Source organism: Pelophylax lessonae, assembly GCF_965119305.1.
Source record: "Pelophylax lessonae genome assembly, chromosome: 4".
Lineage (NCBI taxonomy): Eukaryota > Metazoa > Chordata > Amphibia > Anura > Ranidae > Pelophylax > Pelophylax lessonae.
The window spans coordinates 147,278,625-147,302,519 of record NC_138771.1 but is presented as its reverse complement, the minus strand read 5'-3'; the positions used below and the strand labels follow the sequence as shown (position 1 = coordinate 147,302,519).

The 23,895-nt window shown below is 45.2% G+C and overlaps 1 protein-coding gene across 1 annotated transcript in view; it reads left to right on the top strand.

Moving 5' to 3' along the window:
- GTF3C6 (general transcription factor IIIC subunit 6) overlaps nucleotides 1–14,649 on the top strand; it is a gene marked incomplete at its 3' end in the record, with an annotated part of 36,040 nt that extends 21,391 nt beyond the window's left edge. The window contains exons 6-7 of the mRNA XM_082256297.1: nucleotides 13,839–13,946; nucleotides 14,273–14,649. Of these exons, the coding sequence (XP_082112423.1) occupies nucleotides 13,839–13,946; nucleotides 14,273–14,649 (485 nt within the window). The remainder of the gene's footprint in view (nucleotides 1–13,838; nucleotides 13,947–14,272) is intronic.
- Nucleotides 14,650–23,895: the final 9,246 nt, after the last annotated feature.

Below are 23,895 nucleotides of genomic sequence, written 5' to 3'. Positions count from 1 at the left end.
TTGTATTGGACAATGGGCACCATGGATATGAGCCTGTCCGGCTGGGGAGGTGTCTTTGGCAAGCATTTTGCTCAGGGGATCTGGACCCTGGAAGAATCCAGACTCCCGATCAATATCTTGGAAATCCGAGCGATCAGACTGTGTCTGGCTCATTGGACGGATCGACTTCAGGGTTGTCTAGGGCATATTCAATCGGACAATGCCACGGCCGTGGCTTATGTCAATCGCCAAGAGGGCACAAGGAGTGTCCTGGTGGCTCTGGAGGTAGCAGCCATTCTAAAGTGGGCAGAACAGTTTGTTCCAGCCTTCTCCACCGTATACATTCCTAGGGTGGAAAATTGGCAGGCGGATTACTTCAGTTGGCAGGCGTGGGACAACAGGGGCTGGTCCCTTTATCCGAAGGTGTTTCATCAGCTGTGTCTCTGGTGGGGCACCCCAGAGGTGGTTCTGTTGGTGTCTCGGTTCAACAGAAAGGTGCAGAGGTTTGTGGCTCGGTCAAGGGATCCTCTGGCAGATGCCACAGACACACTGGTGGCCCCCGTGGGGTCAGTACCATCTGATTTACGCCTTCCCTCCTCTCAAGTCTCGCCGGGCTTGGTACGCCGATCTGGTGCCGTTGGTCGCTGACATTCCTTCCCCGCTTCCTCTCAGTGAGGATCTGCTGTCCCAAGGCTCGATCTTCCATCCTGCTGAGTCAGTGATTCCTACACTGTTAAAAGCTAGGAAATCTACCTCTAGGAAGATCTACCATCGCACATGGAATACGTACATTGCTTGGTGTGAGTCTCTTGGGGTTCTTCCTCGCTACTCCTCGGTGGCTCGGATCTTAACCTTCCTTCAATGGGGGGGTTGAACAGAAATTGGCCTCAAGTACCATCAAGGGCCAGGTGTCTGCTTTTGGTGGTCTTCTTCCAAAGACCTTTGGCCACACACTCCCTGGTGCGTACCTTTTCTTCAGGGTGTCGGACATTTGGTTCCTCCAGGGCGGGCTCCGTTGGCGTCTTGGGATATTAATTTGGTTCTTTCAGCTCTACAGAAGCCTCCCTTTTGAAAATATTCGGGAAATTCTCCTGCTTACGCTGTCCCAGAAGGTGGCCTTTTTAGTGGCTATCGGAACTGGCAGCGTTATCCTGTCGTTCACCTTACCTGATCCATAGGGATAAGGTGGTTCTTCGCCTCTGTCTGTCGTTCCTTCTAAAGGTTGTCTCTGATTTTCATTGGAATGAAGACATTGTGTTGCCTTCCCTGTATCCTAGGCCTAAACATCCGAAGGAAATTGCCTTGCATGCCTTGGATGTGGTCCGGGCAATTGGGGTGTACCTGGCAGATACGGAGTTTTTCAGGAAGTCTGATTCTCTATTTGTGATCACTGATGGACCTCAGAAAAGGTCCACTTCCTCTGCAACCATTTCCAGATGGATCAGACAGACGGTGGTTCAGGCCTATTCCATCAGGGGTCAGGTTCCTCCTTTCCCTGTCAAGGCGCACTCTACTAGGGCACTTGGTGCCTCCTGGGCTTTCTGTCATCAGGCCTCAGTGACGCAGGTTTGCAAGATGGCCACCTAGTCATCAGTGCACACTTTACAAAGTTTTATAAAGTGGATGTGTTGGCATCTGCAAATGCTTCTTTTGGCCGCAAGGTTTTGCAGGCTGCTGTTTAAGAGGACCTGATCCTCTTTGAGGGTGTGTTGTTAATTTCAGGTGGGCTCCAGTTGTTTTTTTTTTTTTTTTTTTAAATCAAGAAAAGCTTTATTGAGAAAAATTCACACCATTACAGTCAGAAAGGGAAAAAAAAAATTAAACTTTCGGATGGTAACATCAAACTATAAACATTACACAATCCACAAATATAAAAATGGGGATATTGCTGCGCTAAAATGTAAAGATAAAAACATACATGAATAAAAAGTCAACAGACCAAATGAAAGCAGCCAGCACCTGATCTAGAATCAGAAATACCAGATCTAAATAGCAATATAGAATGGGATTGGTGCAGCGCTAACACAATTGAATCCACAGTCCATACAAATGTTCAAATGGATCAAATACAAAAGTGCAGTAAACAAAAGTTCATCAGAGAGTGCTCCAATAAAGAAGGGAAACTGTCCACCACTTCAAACTTGGAAAAAGCCCCGAGTGCAGGAACCGCCACCAAGATAATAAATGGCCTCTTACCAAATTGCAATGACCCCCATTACAAGGATCAAAGACAGCCTGTGTGATCAAATCAGTGCCCAGATCGACATGTATCGATTCCCAGTGTTCCCTCAGCAGCTCCGACCGGAACAAGTGAACATAAGGAAAAGAGGGACAACTCCAATAGTGAAGTACGTTCACAGGTTTATTCAGTAAAAGCAGAGTGGCAACTCACGTTTGCATGAAGAAATCACAGCATGTCTCGGAGCTATACTCTCAGAACCTTTGTTTCCAACCAATAAAATGGCCGCCGTGTCTCCTTGCTGGCCTCAGCACGACGAACCGCAGGCTCCTCCTCCGACCGGTTTCATCAACACGTGACTTCGTCAGGGGGTGTGGCCTATGGCAGAACGTCTTTCCTTATATGCTGGGTGAGACAGGGTGGAACTCGCTGGGTCCAATCCGGAGCCAGCAGGAAGTGGTCATCCCAAACCATCAACAGGAAGGAGACCAACGACCCGGAACAGGATGTGTGACCTTTGAATGTCAACATCCGGAGCTAAACCCGGGATTGGAGACCGCAAACAGCGATAAACTGATCAAATATTAACATGATTGCACAAGAGATATATGTGCCTTATATTTCAAAGGACTTCTAGTGCATATTTGATCTTAAGAAAGAAACCTTATTTAAAAGAGCTTCAAAACGGGGGAAACCTATAGGTAACCAGGGGAACAGTGCTCTACTCTAGCCGTGCTAGACTTTGCAGGGAAACACCGCCATCTAGCGGCCAGAAACAAAAATTCCCGAGAGTGCTCCATTACATAACTTACATTGACATGAAGGGAAAATTATAAATGTAACTAAAAATGTGAACTAAATATGATACACAATATGACAGTTTAATAGCATCACAAAAAATATAGAATAAAAACATTTAAAACTATCCCACAAATAAAAACAAAATAAAATTATGATAACCAACAGTGCAGAACATACTGAAAACCCCTTCATCAGGCATTATTGATAAAGGAATTAATATCCCAATCAATATTTAACCCGTGAGGGGCGTAGGTCTTCAACCGATAAATCCAGCTGGTCTCTAGTTGTGAGACACCTCTGGTACGGTTACTACCCCTCCAACTGCCTGAAAATTTATCAATGCCTAAAAAGACAGTGCCTTTGGGGTCATTCCCATGACATTCATCATAGTGTCTAGAGACACTATGTTTTGGGAATGCCTTCAGTATATTCGCCACATGTTCCTGCAACCGCACGTGTAACTTTCGTATCGTCCTACCCACATATTCACGGCCACAAGGGCAACGTAGTAGGTAGACAACGTGCCGTGTGGAGCATGTGATGAACGGCTTGATTTTAACATTACGTTGTGTGGCATTGGAAAAGAACGTCTCAACCCTCCTAGACCTACAAGCATTAACCTTGCAGATGGCACAACCTCTACATGGATAAAAACCACCCCTCTCCTGAAAAAAAGAGATGGTCTTAGGTGGATCCACAATGTTGGGGGCCACTTGAAGCCTCAGCGGAGGCACACCCCTAAAAATGACTTTAGGAGCTTCAGGTAGTACAGGGCCCAGGAGGCTGTCGTTCTTTAGGATGTGCCAATGCTTCCTGATCAATTTTTTAACAGAGAAATGCTGAACGGAGTATGATGAAAAAAAGGCAAACTGAAAATCATCATTACTCTCACGTTCTCGTGGTACCAACAGGTCAGCCCTATTACGGGAATCTGCCTGCATAAGGGCTTTTTCAAGATCCTGTTCTTTATACCCCTTCTCCAAAAACTTGGACTTCAAGGAGCTAGCCTCCCGCAGGAAGTCCGCTCTATTGGAACAGTTCCTCTTGAGTCTGAGGAACTGACTGACAGGAACGGATCTAAGCCACGACACATGGTGGCAACTAGATGTGTCAATAAATCCGTTCCTGTCAGTCTCCTTGAAGAAAGTAGAGGTTTCAAGGGAACTACCAACCACTTTAATTTTAAGATCTAGAAAATGAATTTCAGATCTACTGCATTCATGCACCAATCTAATTCCTCTGTCATTGTCATTCAGTGCAGAGATGAATGATTCAAGGGACTCAGAGTCACCATCCCATTCCTGTCAGTCAGTTCCTCAGACTCAAGAGGAACTGTTCCAATAGAGCGGACTTCCTGCGGGAGGCTAGCTCCTTGAAGTCCAAGTTTTTGGAGAAGGGGTATAAAGAACAGGATCTTGAAAAAGCCCTTATGCAGGCAGATTCCCGTAATAGGGCTGACCTGTTGGTACCACGAGAACGTGAGAGTAATGATGATTTTCAGTTTGCCTTTTTTTCATCATACTCCGTTCAGCATTTCTCTGTTAAAAAATTGATCAGGAAGCATTGGCACATCCTAAAGAACGACAGCCTCCTGGGCCCTGTACTACCTGAAGCTCCTAAAGTCATTTTTAGGGGTGTGCCTCCGCTGAGGCTTCAAGTGGCCCCCAACATTGTGGATCCACCTAAGACCATCTCTTTTTTTCAGGAGAGGGGTGGTTTTTATCCATGTAGAGGTTGTGCCATCTGCAAGGTTAATGCTTGTAGGTCTAGGAGGGTTGAGACGTTCTTTTCCAATGCCACACAACGTAATGTTAAAATCAAGCCGTTCATCACATGCTCCACACGGCACGTTGTCTACCTACTACGTTGCCCTTGTGGCCGTGAATATGTGGGTAGGACGATACGAAAGTTACACGTGCGGTTGCAGGAACATGTGGCGAATATACTGAAGGCATTCCCAAAACATAGTGTCTCTAGACACTATGATGAATGTCATGGGAATGACCCCAAAGGCACTGTCTTTTTAGGCATTGATAAATTTTCAGGCAGTTGGAGGGGTAGTAACCGTACCAGAGGTGTCTCACAACTAGAGACCAGCTGGATTTATCGGTTGAAGACCTACGCCCCTCACGGGTTAAATATTGATTGGGATATTAATTCCTTTATCAATAATGCCTGATGAAGGGGTTTTCAGTATGTTCTGCACTGTTGGTTATCATAATTTTATTTTGTTTTTATTTGTGGGATAGTTTTAAATGTTTTTATTCTATATTTTTTGTGATGCTATTAAACTGTCATATTGTGTATCATATTTAGTTCACATTTTTAGTTACATTTATAATTTTCCCTTCATGTCAATGTAAGTTATGTAATGGAGCACTCTCGGGAATTTTTGTTTCTGGCCGCTAGATGGCGGTGTTTCCCTGCAAAGTCTAGCACGGCTAGAGTAGAGCACTGTTCCCCTGGTTACCTATAGGTTTCCCCCGTTTTGAAGCTCTTTTAAATAAGGTTTCTTTCTTAAGATCAAATATGCACTAGAAGTCCTTTGAAATATAAGGCACATATATCTCTTGTGCAATCATGTTAATATTTGATCGGTTTATCGCTGTTTGCGGTCTCCAATCCCGGGTTTAGCTCCGGATGTTGACATTCAAAGGTCACACATCCTGTTCCGGGTCGTTGGTCTCCTTCCTGTTGATGGTTTGGGATGACCACTTCCTGCTGGCTCCGGATTGGACCCAGCGAGTTCCACCCTGTCTCACCCAGCATATAAGGAAAGACGTTCTGCCATAGGCCACACCCCCTGACGAAGTCACGTGTTGATGAAACCGGTCGGAGGAGGAGCCTGCGGTTCGTCGTGCTGAGGCCAGCAAGGAGACACGGCGGCCATTTTATTGGTTGGAAACAAAGGTTCTGAGAGTATAGCTCCGAGACATGCTGTGATTTCTTCATGCAAACGTGAGTTGCCACTCTGCTTTTACTGAATAAACCTGTGAACGTACTTCACTATTGGAGTTGTCCCTCTTTTCCTTATGTTCACTTGTTCCGGTCGGAGCTGCTGAGGGAACACTGGGAATCGATACATGTCGATCTGGGCACTGATTTGATCACACAGGCTGTCTTTGATCCTTGTAATGGGGGTCATTGCAATTTGGTAAGAGGCCATTTATTATCTTGGTGGCGGTTCCTGCACTCGGGGCTTTTTCCAAGTTTGAAGTGGTGGACATTTTCCCTTCTTTATTGGAGCACTCTCTGATGAACTTTTGTTTACTGCACTTTTGTATTTGATCCATTTGAACATTTGTATGGACTGTGGATTCAATTGTGTTAGCGCTGCACCAATCCCATTCTATATTACACAATCCACGCCACACCACATTCCCCCCAAGGTTATCATAGTCAAGCACATTGCGACAAACACACAGCATTATAAAATATAAGAAAGTATAGGGAACACCTCTACCCCTCCCACTCGATCCAAGATTGAGCATATACATTTCTCACAAAATTACCGTAACAAACGGTCCAGGATAAGATCATCAGGGGCCATGCCTGGGCTGTTCAGCCACACATCCCATACCTTAGAGAATTTCTGAGGCACCCCCCTATGTTGATATATAACCTTCTCCATACGTAAAGTAGAAGCCATCTGTGCCAACCACATCCCATACGTGGGTGGCTCCTGCGCTATCCAGTGTCTCAGGATCAGTAGACGGGCCTGAAAAAGTGCCCGGCTGGCGGCCTCACGCAAAAACTTATCTTCCACTACCGCTACCAGCATCCCCAAAATGCAATGTCTGGGATCCCCAGGGATAGCCACCCCCAGAGTTCCATTAATGGCAGACAGCACCGTGGACCAGTATCTGTGCAGCTTTGGACATTGCTACAGCAAGTGAACCAAGTCCCCCACCTCTCTCCGGCATCGTCCACAGAGGTCATCGTCACGAAGACCCATGGCATAGAGTTTCCGGGGAGTGTGATGCACTCTTAGCAGGATGTAAAGCTGCGACACCTGGTGTGAGGCATTGAGAGAGCAGCTACGGACTACCTCCAAGGCCTCCTCCCACTGTTCCCCCGGGATCTCCCCCACATCCACGCTCCATCGGTCACAAGCCTGGCTCGGGTACTTTTCCAGGAAAGATCCCAGAAGAGAGGCATAGCAGCCTGATATGAATCCCTTGGTGTCCTGATATTGTTGCATAAGGAAAAAGACAGGGGTCGGGGACAGAAAAAGCTGTCCCAGAGTTGCCTGTGCCCTCCATGCGTGTTGCAATTGGAAGTAATAAAATCTCATACTGTCCGGGAGCGAGAAGCGCTCCTGAAGCTGTTCAAAGGTCAACAGGGACCCCTCCCGCACAACATGTGTAAGGTGTGTCACCCCATATACTCGCCACCTGTCACCCTGTTCCAACTTGCATAATTCCGGATAAGTCCTATTGTCCCATATCGGGCTAAAGTTAGTATAACCCAATGCTTGCTGAAGTTGTTTAGTTTTGTCCCATATTTTTTGTAGTAATCTATATGTCGGGAAGCGCTTATTAGGTTTAGAAAAAAGTTGCGCCTCAAGTCCCTCCGGCACCCCTCGCGCGCCAACAAACCACTGCATAACCGTCAGTGCCGCGCCGGTACGCGACCCGGATACCGCCCCCACCAGATGTTGCAACTGTGAGGCCAAATAGTACAACCACGGATTAGGAAGGGCAAGGCCCCCCCCCTCACGAGGCTTCTGCAGCTGCTCCATACGTACTCTAGCTGCCTTACCCTTCCATATAAGAGTCCGGAAAAGGGTGTTAACTATGCGGAAAGTTTTCAGTGGAATAACGATAGGAGAATTATGGAGGAAATATAGCAATTGTGGCATCAAAACCATCTTTATAAGGTTCACCCTCCCGGCAAGTGATAGCCAGAGTTTGTTCCAAGTCCTGATTTTGTCCCGAAACCTGGTAAGAAGGGGGCTAAGATTGAGTAAGCTATACTGGGTCGGGTCCGCTGAGACCACGACCCCCAGGTATTTAAACTGCTGAACCGAGGGGACCGGGCAGTGTGGACCCAAGGAAGGAGCATCGGTCCTGTCCAGTTGCAAGAGGGCAGACTTGGACCAGTTTATAGTGAGTCCGGAAAACCGACCGAACTCCGTGATAACTGACATAGCCGAGCTCAGGGAAACATCAGTGTCACCCAATGTCAGGAGCATATCGTCCGCGTAGAGCAGGACTTTATCCTCAAATGGTCCATACCGGAACCCCACAATGGATTGCTGAGCTCTTATGCGCGTCGCAAGAGGCTCTATCGCTATGGCAAACAATAGGGGTGACAGAGGGCACCCCTGTCTCGTCCCCCTTCCCAGTGAAAAACGGGTGGACACCCTGCCCCCCTCCCTAATGGTAGCCGTTGGTTGAGAGTACAATAACTTCACCCACGACAGGAATACAGGGCCAAAACCAAATGATTCCATGGTGGCCCAGAGGTATCCCCATTCCACACTGTCAAATGCCTTATTGGCATCCAGGGACAGCAGTGCCCTCCCCCCCGCGTTATCCGCCGGCGTTTGGATCGCGACAAACAGGCGACGTAAGTTAAGGGCCGTAGATCTATTGGGCATAAAACCCGCCTGGTCTTCATGAATGATATGCGTTATAACTTTGTTAACTCTACGTGCCAGAACTTTAGCCAGTAACTTGACATCCGCCTGGAGCAGAGAGATGGGCCTGTATGATCCCGGGTCCGTAGGAGATTTATCTGGTTTGAGTAATAATATGATGCTAGCCCTAGTCATAGACTCCGGAAGGGTCCCCACCTCCCTCGCCCTCTGGAACACCTCCAACAATCTTGGCAGTAACAGCCCAGAATAATTCTGGTATATTTCAGCAGGAAGGCCATCATCCCCAGGAGCCTTAGATCCCGGAAAGAGGGCCACCGCTTCCAGCAACTCCTGCTCCGTAATCGGGGCCTCAAGCTGCAGCCGCTGTTCCTCCGTCAACTGCGGTAGAGGAGTGGCACCCAGAAAGTCCTGCAGCTCCTCCGGACTGTAGTGAGCCCGCGAGGAGTACAGGTCCCTGTAAAACCTCACCAGCTCAGCCATAATGTCATCCTGCTTATTAACCAAAGCACCACCCGGTATCCTGAGAGCCCCTATGGGAGGAACCGAAGGGCGTGTCCCCACCATTCTCGACAGCATACGGCCCGTGCGTTCCCCTTCTTCGTAAAATGCTGTTTTGGCAAAAAAACGCTTTTTGTCTGCCTTCGAGCGAACCTCCCCAACCCACACCGACTGAGCCGAGAGCCATGCTGCCCTCGTATCATCAGTGGGGTTGTTCAAGTATTCCTGCTCCAGTCGCTGTGCGCACCGGGACAGATGTTCCTCAAAATCTTTAGACTTGGTCTGGACCCCCTTAACATTAGCAATGAGGACCCCACGGAGAAAGCTCTTAAAAGCCTCCCATCTCAGGAGCACATCCCCAAAACGGTCATGCTCCTCAAAAAAGTTTGCGATGGCTGCTGGAATGTCATTGTCCGGCGGAAACAGTTTCAGCCAGAAGGCATTTAAGCGCCAGGGAGCTCTACGCAAGTCCACCCGAGGGCGGACCTGCAATCTGACTACCAGCGGGGAGTGGTCCGAGATCCCCCTACGGGCATACCCTATGTCCTCCACAATGGCCACGGCCTCCCTGTTACCCACACATAAATCTATACGTGACAATGCAGAGTGAGTTTTGGAGAAACAGGAAAACTGCACCGTATCAGGGTTTCTAAGGCGCCACACCTCACACCAATCCACCTCCGTCAAAAAACGGGAGAGCGCCGTACCTCTGGCAACACCCCCTGGAGGGCGGTGGAGGGTGTCTGTCCCTGGCAGGGTCCAGTACCCCATTAAAGTCCCCTATAACAAACAATGGCAATCCAACCTTGTCCATAGTAAAATTAAGGAACTCCCTGAGCACCCCAGAGGAGAATGGGGGCGGAATGTACACTATTGCTATCACACACATAACTTGAAAAAGCATACAATGTAAGAACACATACCTCCCCTCAGAGTCCACCTGGACCCCCAGTTCCCGGAAGGCCAGCGACCCGTGAATCAGCACACTGACCCCCCGGGAATATGAGGAGTGGGTGGAGTGATAGCCCCATCCCACCCATGCATATCGTAGGCATCCAACAGAGTCCCCCACCAAATGAGTCTCCTGCAAGGCAATAATGGCCGGGTGGTACTTTCGTAGCTGATGGGCCATCATAGCCCTCTTGAGTGGGCAGCCCAGGCCACGAACATTCCAAGAAACTACCGGTATCCCTGCCATGAGAAAAACCAACGAAGATAGCCAAGTGAAGACCGGAGGCCCCCACCAAGGCAACCAAGGCAAAGACATAGAAGGTCCCCTGAGGAGTCCTGGTGTGGAAATGTGGCAGCTTGACAGTGTCCAGTGAAACATGTAGTGTGAATCTTCCCAAAAACAAAAAAACAAAAGTCAGTGAAACTGAAACTCAGTAGGTCAAGGCACAACGGCACCCTGACAAAGAACCGTCTGAAAACTGGCGGCTCACTCCAGACGGGTTCGACCGCAGCCCCACCGTCCAGATGGGAGCCACCCGGCCAACATGCACAACGGTGCAAACATAAAAGCAGGTTCCAAAGCAGAGCCATGGAAAAACACATCTTCGCTCGTCCACACTCGTCATAGTCGGAGCTGTAGATTCCAAATCAAACTCAGTAAACGTCCCCGGCCGGGTCAAAAGCAGACAGCGTGCAAGAACACGCGCAAAATGTAGGGCAGCCCCACTCCGGATAGATGCGGTCACCGAGGAAATCCGGATCACTCTCCAGGCTCATCCCCTCTCCTGCGACCGAGGGCCGGTTCGTGGACATCCAGCCAGCTCGCCGCATCCGCTGCAGTGTCAAAAAAGTGCGCCCTGCCCTCCGCCGTAACTCTCAAACGGGCAGGGTACAGCATAGCATACACCAGGCCAATTCGACGGAGTCGTTTCTTCACATCGATGAATTTAGCCCTTTGTTTTTGTACATCCGCCGAAAAGTCCGGGTAAAAGGACACCCTGGCACCATTATATCTGATTTCTGCCTTTTCACGGGCAAGACGTAATATCTTCTCCTTGTCCCGGTAATGTAAAATCTTAGCGAGCATGGGCCTGGGAGCATTGCCGGGCAACGCCCTGGTGGGAACACGGTGTGCGCGTTCCACCGCGTATAAAGAAGAAAAGGACTCCCGTCCGAAGATCTCACATAGCCAGTTCTCTACAAAGTCCGTGGGGTCCCTTCCCTCCACCTTCTCAGGTAACCCCACAATACGAACATTATTTCTGCGCAGGCGGTTCTCGATGTCATCTGTCTTGTTCCTGTTAGCCTGAGCCTGCCTGGCTGTTTCCCTGGATTCCGTTATTAAAGTGGGCATCTGGTCTTCCAAGTCACAGATGCGACTTTCGGCAGCTGTGGTGCGTTCCCGCATTTTTTGTAAATCCTGACGCAATAGGGCTACTTCCTCTGTGAGACCCCCCAGTCTGTCCTTGACAATGTTCACGGAGGCTGTGCATTGCTGCACAGCCTGAAGAATGCGACTCAGGGTGGGCTGAGTCCCCGCCAACAAGTCTCCCTCCAGCTCATCACTGAACTCAGACTGCTCAGGTACCTCCACATCCCCCGCGCCCTGCTGAATGTCCCCGGGTACCCGTGCCCCTGCCAAGGGTGGAGTCGTCACCTCGCTTGTGCCCGGGAGGTCGCACAGCTTCTTAGCATATAGCAGAATGTCACCAGCACTGTCCTTTCCCCCTGAGCGCACCGTTTTGGGCTTTGTGCCCATGTCCTTCTGCCTGTCAGGGCCACGGGATGATTGCTGCGGAGTCCCAAGGCCGGCACCCTCCTGGCCGGCCGAGCCAGGGACAGGGCCATCCTTTTGCTTGCTCCCTCTGGTCATGGCTGCGCCCGAGCGGGACATGCAGAGCGGCAACAGAGTCTGTGTGGGTCAAGGGCGATGGGCAGGTCAGGAAGAGCTACAGGCCAAAGAAATAGGGGCAACAGCTCACCGGATCCACGTCCGCCAAGGCGCCGCCGCGTTCGGCCGCCCGCCGTAGGAAAGGCCGCGGCTTCAACTGAAAGCTAGGCCTCAGCCCGGATCTCCGCGGATCGTGGTCCCCCACGGAAAATACAGCCAGATACCAGCAGCAGTGATGAAGGAGAGTCCCCCCTAGGCGAGCTGGAGCCAGATGATTTAAGGTAAGGGCAGGATGGCAGCCGATTGCAATCCGGCGGAGTGGAGCTCTCCCCACGATCCGGCACCCATCCGGCATCCAGAGGCAGCAACAGACTCAGGGCACTTTCCTAAGCAATATCAGTCCACAATTCACGATCGTCCGGCCGGGGAAGGATGAAATTGCAGGATTAAAACTGGGAGCTCCGTGAGCTAGGTCTGCTCACATGCCCGGTCCGGCCACGCCCCCCGGGCTCCAGTTGTTTGGTTGAGCTCCTGTCGCCTTGTTGGCTAATGTTTAGCCTTGGGAATGTTGTGTTTTTTTTTTTTTTTTTTAAATTGTTCCCACCCCTCATATTTAACCCTACTTTGGGACATCCCAATGGTTATGAATAGCAGGAGCTGTGTCCATCAATGAACGAAAGAGAAATTTTCGATTTTGGAATTGGGATTTTGATTTAAAGTCCATTTTTCTGATGTTCATTGACGGACACAGCACCCACCCCTCTGCGGAGTTATAATTCTCCTGACACTGCTTGTAACAAAACTGAGTGGCTATAGCAGAGAGAGGGAGTATACCCGCTGCCCATGTAGCCAGAATTATTTTCTGCCTAGTGCCCTCCTCCTGTAGGGGGGCAGTATAACTCAATGGTTATGAATATCAGGCGCTGTGTCCGTCAATGAACATCAGAGAAATGGCTTTTACATAAAGTAAAAATCCCATTTTTTTCTACATTTTAATAATGTGTTAAACTGCACAAATAATTACATATAAAAGAATCCGCTTTTAGGAGACCAATAATTGGTTTGTTGGATGAAGGTCCAATCTTTGGGACTTGTTGTCTTTGCACAGTTTAGAATTTGAAAGCTTTGAACAGAGGGGAAAACAGATGAGCACAGAACAATTCTAAACCTAAGGCTCTGTTCACATATTGGTGTCCCGGATCACGGGCAGAATCGCCACAATCCCAAATCATGGCAAATCGTGGGACGCCCATGTCACTTCCAATGGTACCCCAAACGCTGCACGATTTTGCCGCGATTGTCTCTTGACGAGTCGCGGTTAAATCGCGCTAATAGAATAGCGGGACGCTGTCGCCCATTTCGGTTTGCGTGATTTTACTGCAATTCGGCGGACAACAATCGTGGCAAAATGGCCCGGGTTTGGGGTGCCATTGCAAGTGACAGGAATCGCACGGGCGTCCCGTGATTTGGGATCACGCGCAGAATGGCAGCGTTTTAGACAGGCAGCCTAGTGTGGCAGCTTTTCCTCTAGCGTCAGGCTTCTAAATAACTCTCTCTCCTCTTCAGACATAACACAAAACTCGTTTTTCTGAGCTCATATCTTTTAATAGGCAGGGCTGTAGGGAAAGTATCTGCCCTCCCAAAAAAAAAGAAACCCCCCCTTTCATTTCTTCTTTCCTTCCTTCCTCCTCACGGGCCTTCTTGCATTTATCTCCAGCACTGAGAGGTATTTCTACTTTAGTCTGAAAGGTGCCATATCAATATGTAAGGGATCTAATGAAGACGATCAATTAAAAAGCTAAATTAACTTCGTACAGTGCTTGGAATCCTTTTGGAAGAAAGATTCAGTAATAATTGTCACAATCTTATTAGGAACCCATTTTTTTTTTTTTCTTCATATTGTTGGCTTTACATATTTACCTGTTTTTCTTGCACAGGAGATGGCGATAATGCAAAACCAAAGCTGAAGTACAAATGCCACACTGTAAAGAAGCTAAATATGACCAGGACGTTTTTAACAGAAAAGAAAGAAGGGGATGATGGAGGTCAGTATGTATTTGGATCAATTTAGAAATAGGACACTCATAAATTGTGTTTTTACATAGATTAGACTGCAATGTCTTCTCCATTGGGAAAACGTTACTCCTAGCTAGGTGAGAATTCGGGGAGACAATATAACGTTCATATTAGTAGATTAGCTGATACTCAGGTACCCCTTAATTCTTATGTCTTGGAGCTGTTATTTATTAAATTCCATTTTGAAGAACTTTGAAAAATAGAAATAAACAGGCAGGTTTCTTATCTGTGAGTCTTGTTTAAAAGGATTTTTTTGTAGTTCAGTATATTGATTTATAAATCTTGTTTGTTGTAGGAGGAAAAATAGAATGGTTCCAGATTAAAGAAGACAGCAATAATAGCTGGCCTAACATGATATGCAGCTTTGCTCATGAAAATGAGGAAGCAGATGACTCTGCAAGTGAGGAGGAGGACCATGAGCAGTTAAATGAATCAACTGAGGATGTTGAACAGGCAGAGCAGAGTCTTGATACAGGTGATAAACCGCACTATAATTCTGAGGAGAAGGGGAATTCTAATTTGGAGGGGAAGGAACAGTCAGATTCTCAGAGAGAGGAGCAGCATATGGACACTGACAAAGAAGATGGTGGTACAGACAAACTAACACATGCATCTGAGGAGTCTGGATGTGCTCAACAAGAAGACAAAATATGCCCTGAGCAAACTACTTGAATGTTCCCATACACACTGATTTTGTCGGCCTTTTAAGTTTATGTATGTTCTCACAAAGACGCTGTTAAAAGTGCTTGACATTACTTGCAACTAATAGCTAAATATAGGAATTTATGTTCTAATTGTTTTCTAGTAGGATCCAGAAGAATAATTAATTATAGATTTCTGAAATGATTCTTTCTGTTTATGGTAAATCCAACCAAACCTATAATTTTAAATTTGCGAGGAAGGTGGCTAGCATTTAAATCTCTCTGCTGGAGAAATATCTCCCTGCATAGAGACAGAGGAGAAGAGCGGGGATTTCAGATCCCTGGAGTGCTACACCTGTTGGCACGGACAGCTCATCGCCCAAGGAAAAGTACAGTGGGGACAGAGGGGGTTGGAGAGGCTGTAGAGGGTGTTGGGTCACCGGATGGTGAGCGCCTGTCTATATAATCCTGGGAGGTGGGAAGCAATGTTATGTCACTTCCGGCTCTGGCTGATGTAAACACTGGCATTTTTTTTAAATTTATATCATGCTTTCCAGGGTAGAGGAGAGATCTGGGGTCTTATGGACCCCAGATGGTTCCCATAAAGATGACCTGTCATAACTTATTTCTATCACAAGGGATGTTTACATTACTTGTGATAGGAATAAAAATGTTTAGATAAAAAATGAAATGGACAGTGTAAAAATATTTATAAAAAATTTTTTAAGCGTCCCTGTCCTCTCGCTGGTATGCAGAAGCGAATGCATACTTGGGTCTCACCCACATATGTAAACGGCGTTCGCACCACACGTGTGAGGTATTGCAGCAAACATTATAGCAAGAGCAATTATTCTAGTGCTACACCTCCTCTGTAACTCTAAACTGGTAACCTGTAAAAAATGTTAGTCACCTATGGAGGTTTTTAAGTATTGTAGTTTGGCACGGTTCCATGGGCTTGCTCTGTTTTTACAGAGTGACATGTTGTAAAAGATGTTACGTCGATGTTATGTCGAGTAAAAAGATACCCATTTCACCCAAAAATTCAAAAATCGTTGCGCACATACAGTGTGAAATAAAAAAATTGCAACATCCACCAATTTTCTCTTCAGGGCCTCTGTATGTGTGTGTGTGTGTGTGTGTGTGTGTGAGATATATATATATATATATATATATATATATATATATAGTGGTTCTGAATAATTTTCTTGCAAAAAAGACAAATGCCAGAATTGGCTCGGTAAGGAAACAGGCAGCTTACTCCACATAACATTTTTGACCGGTAACGGCCATAATGTTTTCTGAATGTTTCCTGTTAAATCAGTTTGTTGCAGTAACCTATAGTCCCCACTAATGGAACCAATTTGAAGTGCTTAATGATCGTGTGATCCTTAGGTCAACTTTAAGGGCCAGTTCACCCCACATTTAGTCCAGTGCGTTTTTTTTTTGTTTTTTTTCCTGCATCAAAAACGTATTAAAAGTAGTTTGTGGTTTGCAATGGCATTTGGCTAGCCAGTGCAGTCCATTCCAGGGTGTTCCAGTTCTAGAAAAAAAGTAGAACATGCTTAATTTTTCCTGCACTGGACTGTACTGGAACTCAATAAGCGCATCGAAAACACACCAGAATGCACTGGAGCACATTAAAAATGCACCAGTCCCCAGTACAGTGGCAAAAAAAGAAGAAAAAAAGCTTGTGGAATGTTTCCAGAAACACATTAGGAACGTGTCAAAAAGGCAACCGGAATTGATCTGGATTCCGTTTTTGTGGTGCGAATCAGCCCTAAGTGATCACATGCAGGCTTCATTCACAAAGTAAGCCTTCAACCTGCTGATGCAGCTCTAGCCTGAAGATTCCAGTGTGCATCTGTTAGACACAACTACAGTATTAAAAAAAATGAATTAAAAAAAAAAAAAGTGAAAAAAATGTACATTTTAAACCTATATTAAAAACAAAGCAGAATTTGTATTGCAACAGTGTACCAAATAAAAGCCATATATGCTTATATCCTTAAAAACATATTTTAAAAAAATAACTTGGGTATACAAATTATTCATAGTTATAGTCAGGTAACTGACATATGCTGATGCCGCTAACTTTGGCCTGGGCATCTTGGCTTCAGTAACTTCCAGTTAGGATAAGGTTAAATATCTGTTCATGCACTTGTATGGGTGCACAACCACAAAAGAGTAGAAGAATAGGAGTGTGTGCCCTAGTATATTGGGAAAAATGTTGCAAGCTTGTTATATATTCAAGCTTTGGGTTTTTCATATTGAAAATGTACTTTTTACTATTTGTGACGTCAGTCATTTTGTATAAACAAGTAATTAAATACCCCCTTGTTTAATTTGTTTGCATGTGGAGTTGCTCTAGGTGTTTTAACTTTATTGGGGGGCTGTAGCTTTCAGCATGTGTTTTTTGTTGCTGCATTTAAGTCCATTAGGACAGATTCCTTTTAAAGTGGGGCTCCACCCTAGTTTTTAACCATGGGCGCATTTGTTGCTGATCCCTTTGCCATTCATTTTTGGATAGTGACATAATTTTTTTTTTTTTTTTTTACATTGTACCTTTTTTTTTTTTTTTTTGTTTGTATTAATCACTCTACTTCCATTGTTCCCCGCCGTGGCCGTATCATGACAGGAGTCAATGGGCTTTCTCCGCTTCTAGCTTTGCGTTATTTCAAAACCGGAAATGACGCGATGCCAGGCGGAGGTAGGCACCATTTTTGAATAGGGAACTCATTGTTTTATTGTTACGGCAACCTGCAATACACATAGTTGGCAGTGGTTAGTTCCCACTGCACACGTATGAGATCGGCAGATGTATGCTGGGTAGCCAGCTGCACCTTATCCGGGAAGAGACTCCTAGCGGGCTTCAGATGCCCACACTCAGGATGGATGCTTGGTGGATCAGAAGGGTACAGTGAGTCCTAATACATTTTACAAACACAGCAAACATTGTCATATGCAATATATGCTGATTTACATTGTTTAACCACTTGCCGACCGCCGCACGACTATCTACGGCGGCGGTCAGCCCCTCACAGGCAAAGTGACGTAGGTCTACGTCGCTCGCCTGTGAGGGTTTAGGGAGCGAGCGCGCGCCGCCGGAGGCGCGCTCCCGCTCCCGCGTGGTCACGGACCCCCCCGCGGGTGTGACCGGCGGACCCGATCGCCGCCGGCCACTCTGCGATCGGCGGGGGAGAGGGAGAAAGTCAGGCAGCTTGTGTAAACAAGCTGCCTGTCATTCTCCTCTCTGTATGAGAGATGATCACATGGATCTACTATGTAGATCCATTGATCACTCTGCATACAGTTGAAGCCACAGCCAATCACAGTTAGAATCACGCCCCTAGGGACACACACAGCCCCTCCCTCTCAAATAAAGTTAACCCCTTCACTACCAGTGTATTTTTACAGTCACAGTGCATATATATAGCACTGATTACTGTAGAAATGTCACTGGTAACCCCAAAAGTGTCAAAAATGTCAGTCAAGGGTCCGATCTGTCCGCCGCAATGTCGCAGTACCGCAAAAAAAATCGCAGATCGCCGCCATTACGCGTTAAAAAAAAAAACAACAAAAATGACAAAAATCTTTCCCTTTGTTAGTAAACGCAATAACTTTTGCGCAAACCAATCAAAATACGCTTTTTGCGATTTTTTTTTTTTTTACCAAACATAGGTAGCATAAAACAAATTGGCCGAAAATATTAAAAAATTTTGATTTTTACATTTTTTTTTGGGGGGAATTTCATATAAAAAAAAGGGAAAAATATTGCTATTTTTGCAAAATTTACGCTCTTTTTTTGTTTATAGCGCGTGATCAAAAAATCGCACAGGTGATCAAATACCACCAAAAGAAAGCTCTGTTTGTGGGGAAAAAAGGACGCCAAATTCGTTTAGGTACAGCGTCGCACGACCGCGCAATTGTCCGTTAAAGTCACGCAGTGCCGAATCGCAAAATACCCTCTGGTCGTTTAGCAGCCAAATCCTCCGGGGCTTAAGTGGTTAAGCAGCGACTATTGCTGGTGTAAAAAGGTGGAGCTCCGCTTTAAAGTCAAATGGTATTTGTTGGCATAACTAAAAATTACTGCATGCCTATAAAACATGCTTTCCTATTATCCCTGTGAATAGAAAAAAATAGTTATTGGCAAAAAAAACAAAAAAAAAACAAACATAAATTGTATTATAAATCTGATCACATTTCAGTACAATTCTCACTTCAGCATTTATTTAAACAATGCAAGTGTACATATTTTTTTTTTTTTTTTTTGTGCAGATACACATTACACTACATCTATCATTTCACCACAGGGTGTCAGAAGTTGTATGTGGTGTGATGAAAAAATATTTTAATCCTATGAGAATTCAGTTTTCAGCAAGTATACTTGGGTGACTCAATAAGGCATTTTGACACATTCCTCTGGGTGTAGATGACAAATTCATGAAGGCTTTGTGCCACATAACATTAGAAATGTCTCTGTGTATGTGTGTCTCCCTCTATCTAGATAGATACAGTTGTGCTCATAAGTTTACATACCCTGGCAGAATTTTTGATTTCTTGGCCATTTTTCTGAGAATGTAAATGATAACCCAAAAACTTTTCTTTCACTCATGGTTAGGGTTTGGCTGAAGCCATTTATTATCAATCAACTGTGTTTTACTATTTTTAAGTCGTAATGACAACAGAAACTACCCAAATTAACCTGATCAAAAGTTTACATACCCTGGTGATTTTGGCCTGATAACATGCACACAAGTTCACAAAAAGTTTTTTGAATGGCTAATAAAGGTAACCATCCTCACCTGTGATTTGTTTGCTTGTAATTAGTGTGTGTGTGTATAAAAGGTCAATGAGTTTCTAGACTCCTGACAGACCTTTGCATCTTTCATCCAGTGCTGCACTGACGTTTCTGGATTTGGAGTCATGGGGAAAGCAAAAGAATTGTCAAAGGATCTGCGGGAAAAGGTAGTTGAACTGTATAAAACAGGAAAGGGGGATAAAAAGATATCCAAGGAATTGAGAATGCCAATTAGCAATGTTCAAACTCTAATCAAGAAGTGGAAAATGAGGGGTTCTGTTGAAACCAAACCACAGTCAGGTAAACCATCTACAATTTTAGCCACAACTGCCAGGAAAATTGTTCAGGGTGCAAAGAAAAACCCACAAGTGACTTCAGGTGAAATACAGGACTCTCTAAAAACATGGGGTGTGGCTGTTGCAAGATGCACAATAAGGAGGCACTTGAAGAAAGATGGGCTGCATGGTCGATGTCACAAAGTATGCCGCTTACAATATGCCAAACAGCACTGAGACAAGGCTCAAACCTTATGGCACAAAGTCATTTGGAGTGATGAGACCAAAATTTAGCTTTTTGGCTACAACCATAAACGCTACATTTGGAGATGAGTTAACAAGGACTATGATGAGAGGTACACCGTTCCTACTGTGAAACATGGAGGTGGATTGCTGATGTTTTTGGGGATGTGTGAGCTACAAAGGCACGGGAAATTTGCATTCATCAGCCCGGAAGCTGCGTATGGGACGTACTTGGACATTCAAACAAGACAATGGTCCTAAACACAAGGCCAAGTCAACCTGTCATTAGCTACAGCAGAATAAAGTGAATGTTCTGGTGTGGCCATCTCAGTCTCCTGACCTCGATATCATTGAGCTACACTGGGGAGATCTCAAACGTGCAGTTCATGCAAGACAGCCCAAGAATTTACAGGAACTGAAGGCTTTTTGCCAGGAAGAATGGGCAGCTTTACCATCTGAGAAGATAAAGAGCCTCATCCACAAATATCACAAAAGACTTCAAGCTGTCATTGATGTTAAAGGGGGCAATACACGGTATTAAGAACTGGGGTATGTAAACTTTAGATCAGGGTCATTTGGGTAGTTTCTGTTGTCATTACGATTAAAAAAGAGTAAACACAGTTGATGAGTGAAAGAAAAGTTTGTGTTCTCATTAATATTCTCGGCAAAATGGCCAAGAAATCATAAATTCTGCCAGGGTGTGTAAACTTATGAGCACAACTGTAGATAGTCACATGGCCTTCATAGAGAAAAATACATATAGATTTATGAATACTGGCATCCATAACTTTGAAGTTTTAAAAAGAGGTTCCACCTGCATACTCCCTAAGAAGTAGGTTCTCATCCTTGGCACCTAATCTGGAACACCATCTTTCTAATTTCAAAGATTTGAAGTGATGTTTAATGTTGGGATCAACTTACAGTGCATCTGGAAAGAATTCACAACACTTCACTTTTTCCACATTTTGTTATGTTACAGCCTTATTCCAAAATTTATTAAATTTATTTTTTTCCTCAAAATTCTACAAACAATACCCCATAATTACAATGTGAAAAAGTTTGTTTGAAATCTTTGCAAATTTATTAAAAATAAACAGCCAAACAAAATGACATGTACATAAGTATTTACAGCCTTTTTCATGACATTTTAATTTGAGCTCCGGTGCATCCTGTTTCCACTGATTATCCTTGGGATGTTTCTACAACTTAAAGCGGTAGTATACCGCTTTTTTTTACTTTTAACTACAGGTAAGCCTATAATAAGGCTTACCTGTAGGTACAATTAATATCTCCTAAACCTGCACGATTTAGGAGATATTACCACTGCATGCAGCCGCTGACGAGTTCAGAGTTCCTTGCCGAAACTTGCCGCAAAATTACTCCCGCGCGCATGCGCGGGAGTGACGTCCTCCCGTCTCCAGCCACTCGCAGCGCAGGAGCCGTGGAACCCGGAAGAGACTCTGTGGGATCATGTCCGCTCCCACAGCGGTGTCTGGGGGTCCGTGTCGGGGCTTCATTCTAAGGAAAGTAATTCATAATGGGCTAGTTTTTTTTTTTTTTTTTCATTAGAGTATACAACCGCTTTAATTGGAGTCCACCTGGGGTAAATTCAGTTGATTGGACATGATTTGGAAAGGCACACACCTGTCTATATAAGGTCCCACAGATAAAAGTGCATGTCAGAGCACAAACCAAGCCAAGAGGTCCATAATCTGTAACTGGAAGAACTTTGGAACCACCAGGACTCTTCTCAGAGCGGGCCGCCCGCCAAACTGAGCGTTCAGGGGGAAAGGGCCTTAGTCAGGGAGGTGACCAAGAACCTGATGGCCACCCTAAAGGAGCTCCAGCTATTCTCTGTGGACATAGGAGCACCTTCCAGGAGAACAACCATCTCTGCAGCACTCCACCAATCAGGATTGTATTGTAGAGTTGCCAGACAGAAAAAACTCCTCAGTAAAAGGCACATGACAGCCCACCTTGAGTTTGCCAGAAAGGCACCTGAAGGACTCTCAGACCACGAGAAACACAATTCTCTGGTCTGGTGAAACAAAGTTTGAACTCTTTTGCCTGAATGACAAGCCTCATGTCTGGAGGAAACCAGGCACCGTTCATCACCTGGCCAATATCATCCCTATAGTGAAGCATGGTGGTGGCAGCATAATGCTGTGGGGATGTTTTTCAGCGCTGCAAGTAGGAGACTAGTCAGGATCGAGGTAAAGATGAATGCAGCAATGTTCAGAGACATTCTTGATGAAACCCTGCTCAAGAGTGCTCTGTACCTCAGACTGGGGCAAAGGTTTATCTTCCAACAGGACAATTGCCTTAAGCACACACAAGATAACAAAGGAGTGGCTATGGGACAACTCTGTGAATGTCCTTGAGTGGCCCAGTCAGAGCCCAGAGTAGAACCCGATTGAACATCTCTTGATCTGAAAATGGCTGTGCACCAACACTCCCCATCCAACCTGATGGAGCTTGAGCAGTTCTGCAAAGAAGAATGGGAGAAACTGCTCAAAAATAGGTGTGCCAAGCTCGTAGCATCATACTCAAAAGACTTGAGGCTGTAATTGGTGCTAAAGGTGCTTCAACAAAGTAATGAGTAAAGGCTGTGAATACTTGTGTATATGTGATATTTTGTGGGGGGATTTTTATTTTTAATAAATTTGCAAAGATTTTAAACAAACTTTTTTCATGTTGTCATTAGGGGTATTGCTTGTAGAATTTTGAGGAAAGTAATGAATTTGAAAAGAAATATAATATGTGGAAAGTAGGACTTTAAAAGAGCCGGGATCCCCCTCTCAGAAATAATATCAATACATGTATAAAAGTAAAAAAGTTTTTATTACAAAAATAGTAAAAAGAACATACTGTAATAGTAAAAAGAACATTAAAAACCTGAATTCATTCCTACACATATTGTTTCAACCAAAACAAACATCCTTTGAGGTAGAGCCTCTATCCTGCATATAGTGTCATGCATATATATTCATAGCATCAAACAAAGGTATTTTTGCGCTTTGTATACAACACCTATAGTAGCAGGAAGAATTAGCTCAGGCTGACGCGTTTCGCATATGCTGGCTTCTTCAAGATTTCATGGGATATGTATGGTTTGGAAGAACTGGAAGAGGTAGAAATATATGTACATAATATAAAATTCATAAGCAGTAAATATTTGTATTATATAATTCATTATTTTTAACATTAACTCATAATTGGTATGAGAACAGAGCATTCAACAATAACAGGTGAAATGCATGTACTATTCACTCCGACCCAGTCAGAAATGCTAGGAGGTATGCAGAAGCAGACAGGCGGACCGAGATTGAAGAGGGGGGCCCTACCTCCAGCCACAAACACCAACCCCCAGAAGACAGGGAACGAGTGCTAGGAAATGTAAATTGGATTAAATCAAGAGCGATGCTAGTAAGAAATGAGAGAAAAAAACAAAACATAATTAAAGGTTTGCTTACAGGTTTCTGTAAGTCCATATCACATAACTAAACAAGAAGGAGACTTTGAACTATAATGATCCAAGAATTCAGGGAGCAGAAGACTACAGCAATCCAGGCTCTACTAGGTAAACAAATCATCCTGCACTGATACATACCTCCTATATATATCCACAAAGTAGATGTAGCACTTTAAAAAGCAACAAATCCCTCTGTGTGGGTAACTGCACAGTCAGAATCTGAGGAAAGAAAACCAAAGGCAGGGAATAAATACTTAATTTTAAGAATCCCTCTTTTAGAGCCATATAGTTCAAGCCAACACTGAATGATAATATACCTGCAACAGGGGCGAGTGTTCACTAAGAGATTGCCACACTGCCAGGGGGGTCAGAGATACATGCCTCCATATAGGTCGTCTGGGGGAATGTGAAATGACACTCACTTAAATAGGTAAACCTCATGCCAAAAACGCTGTTTTCCCAGCAGCACCCTAGGCTCTGGAGTCATTA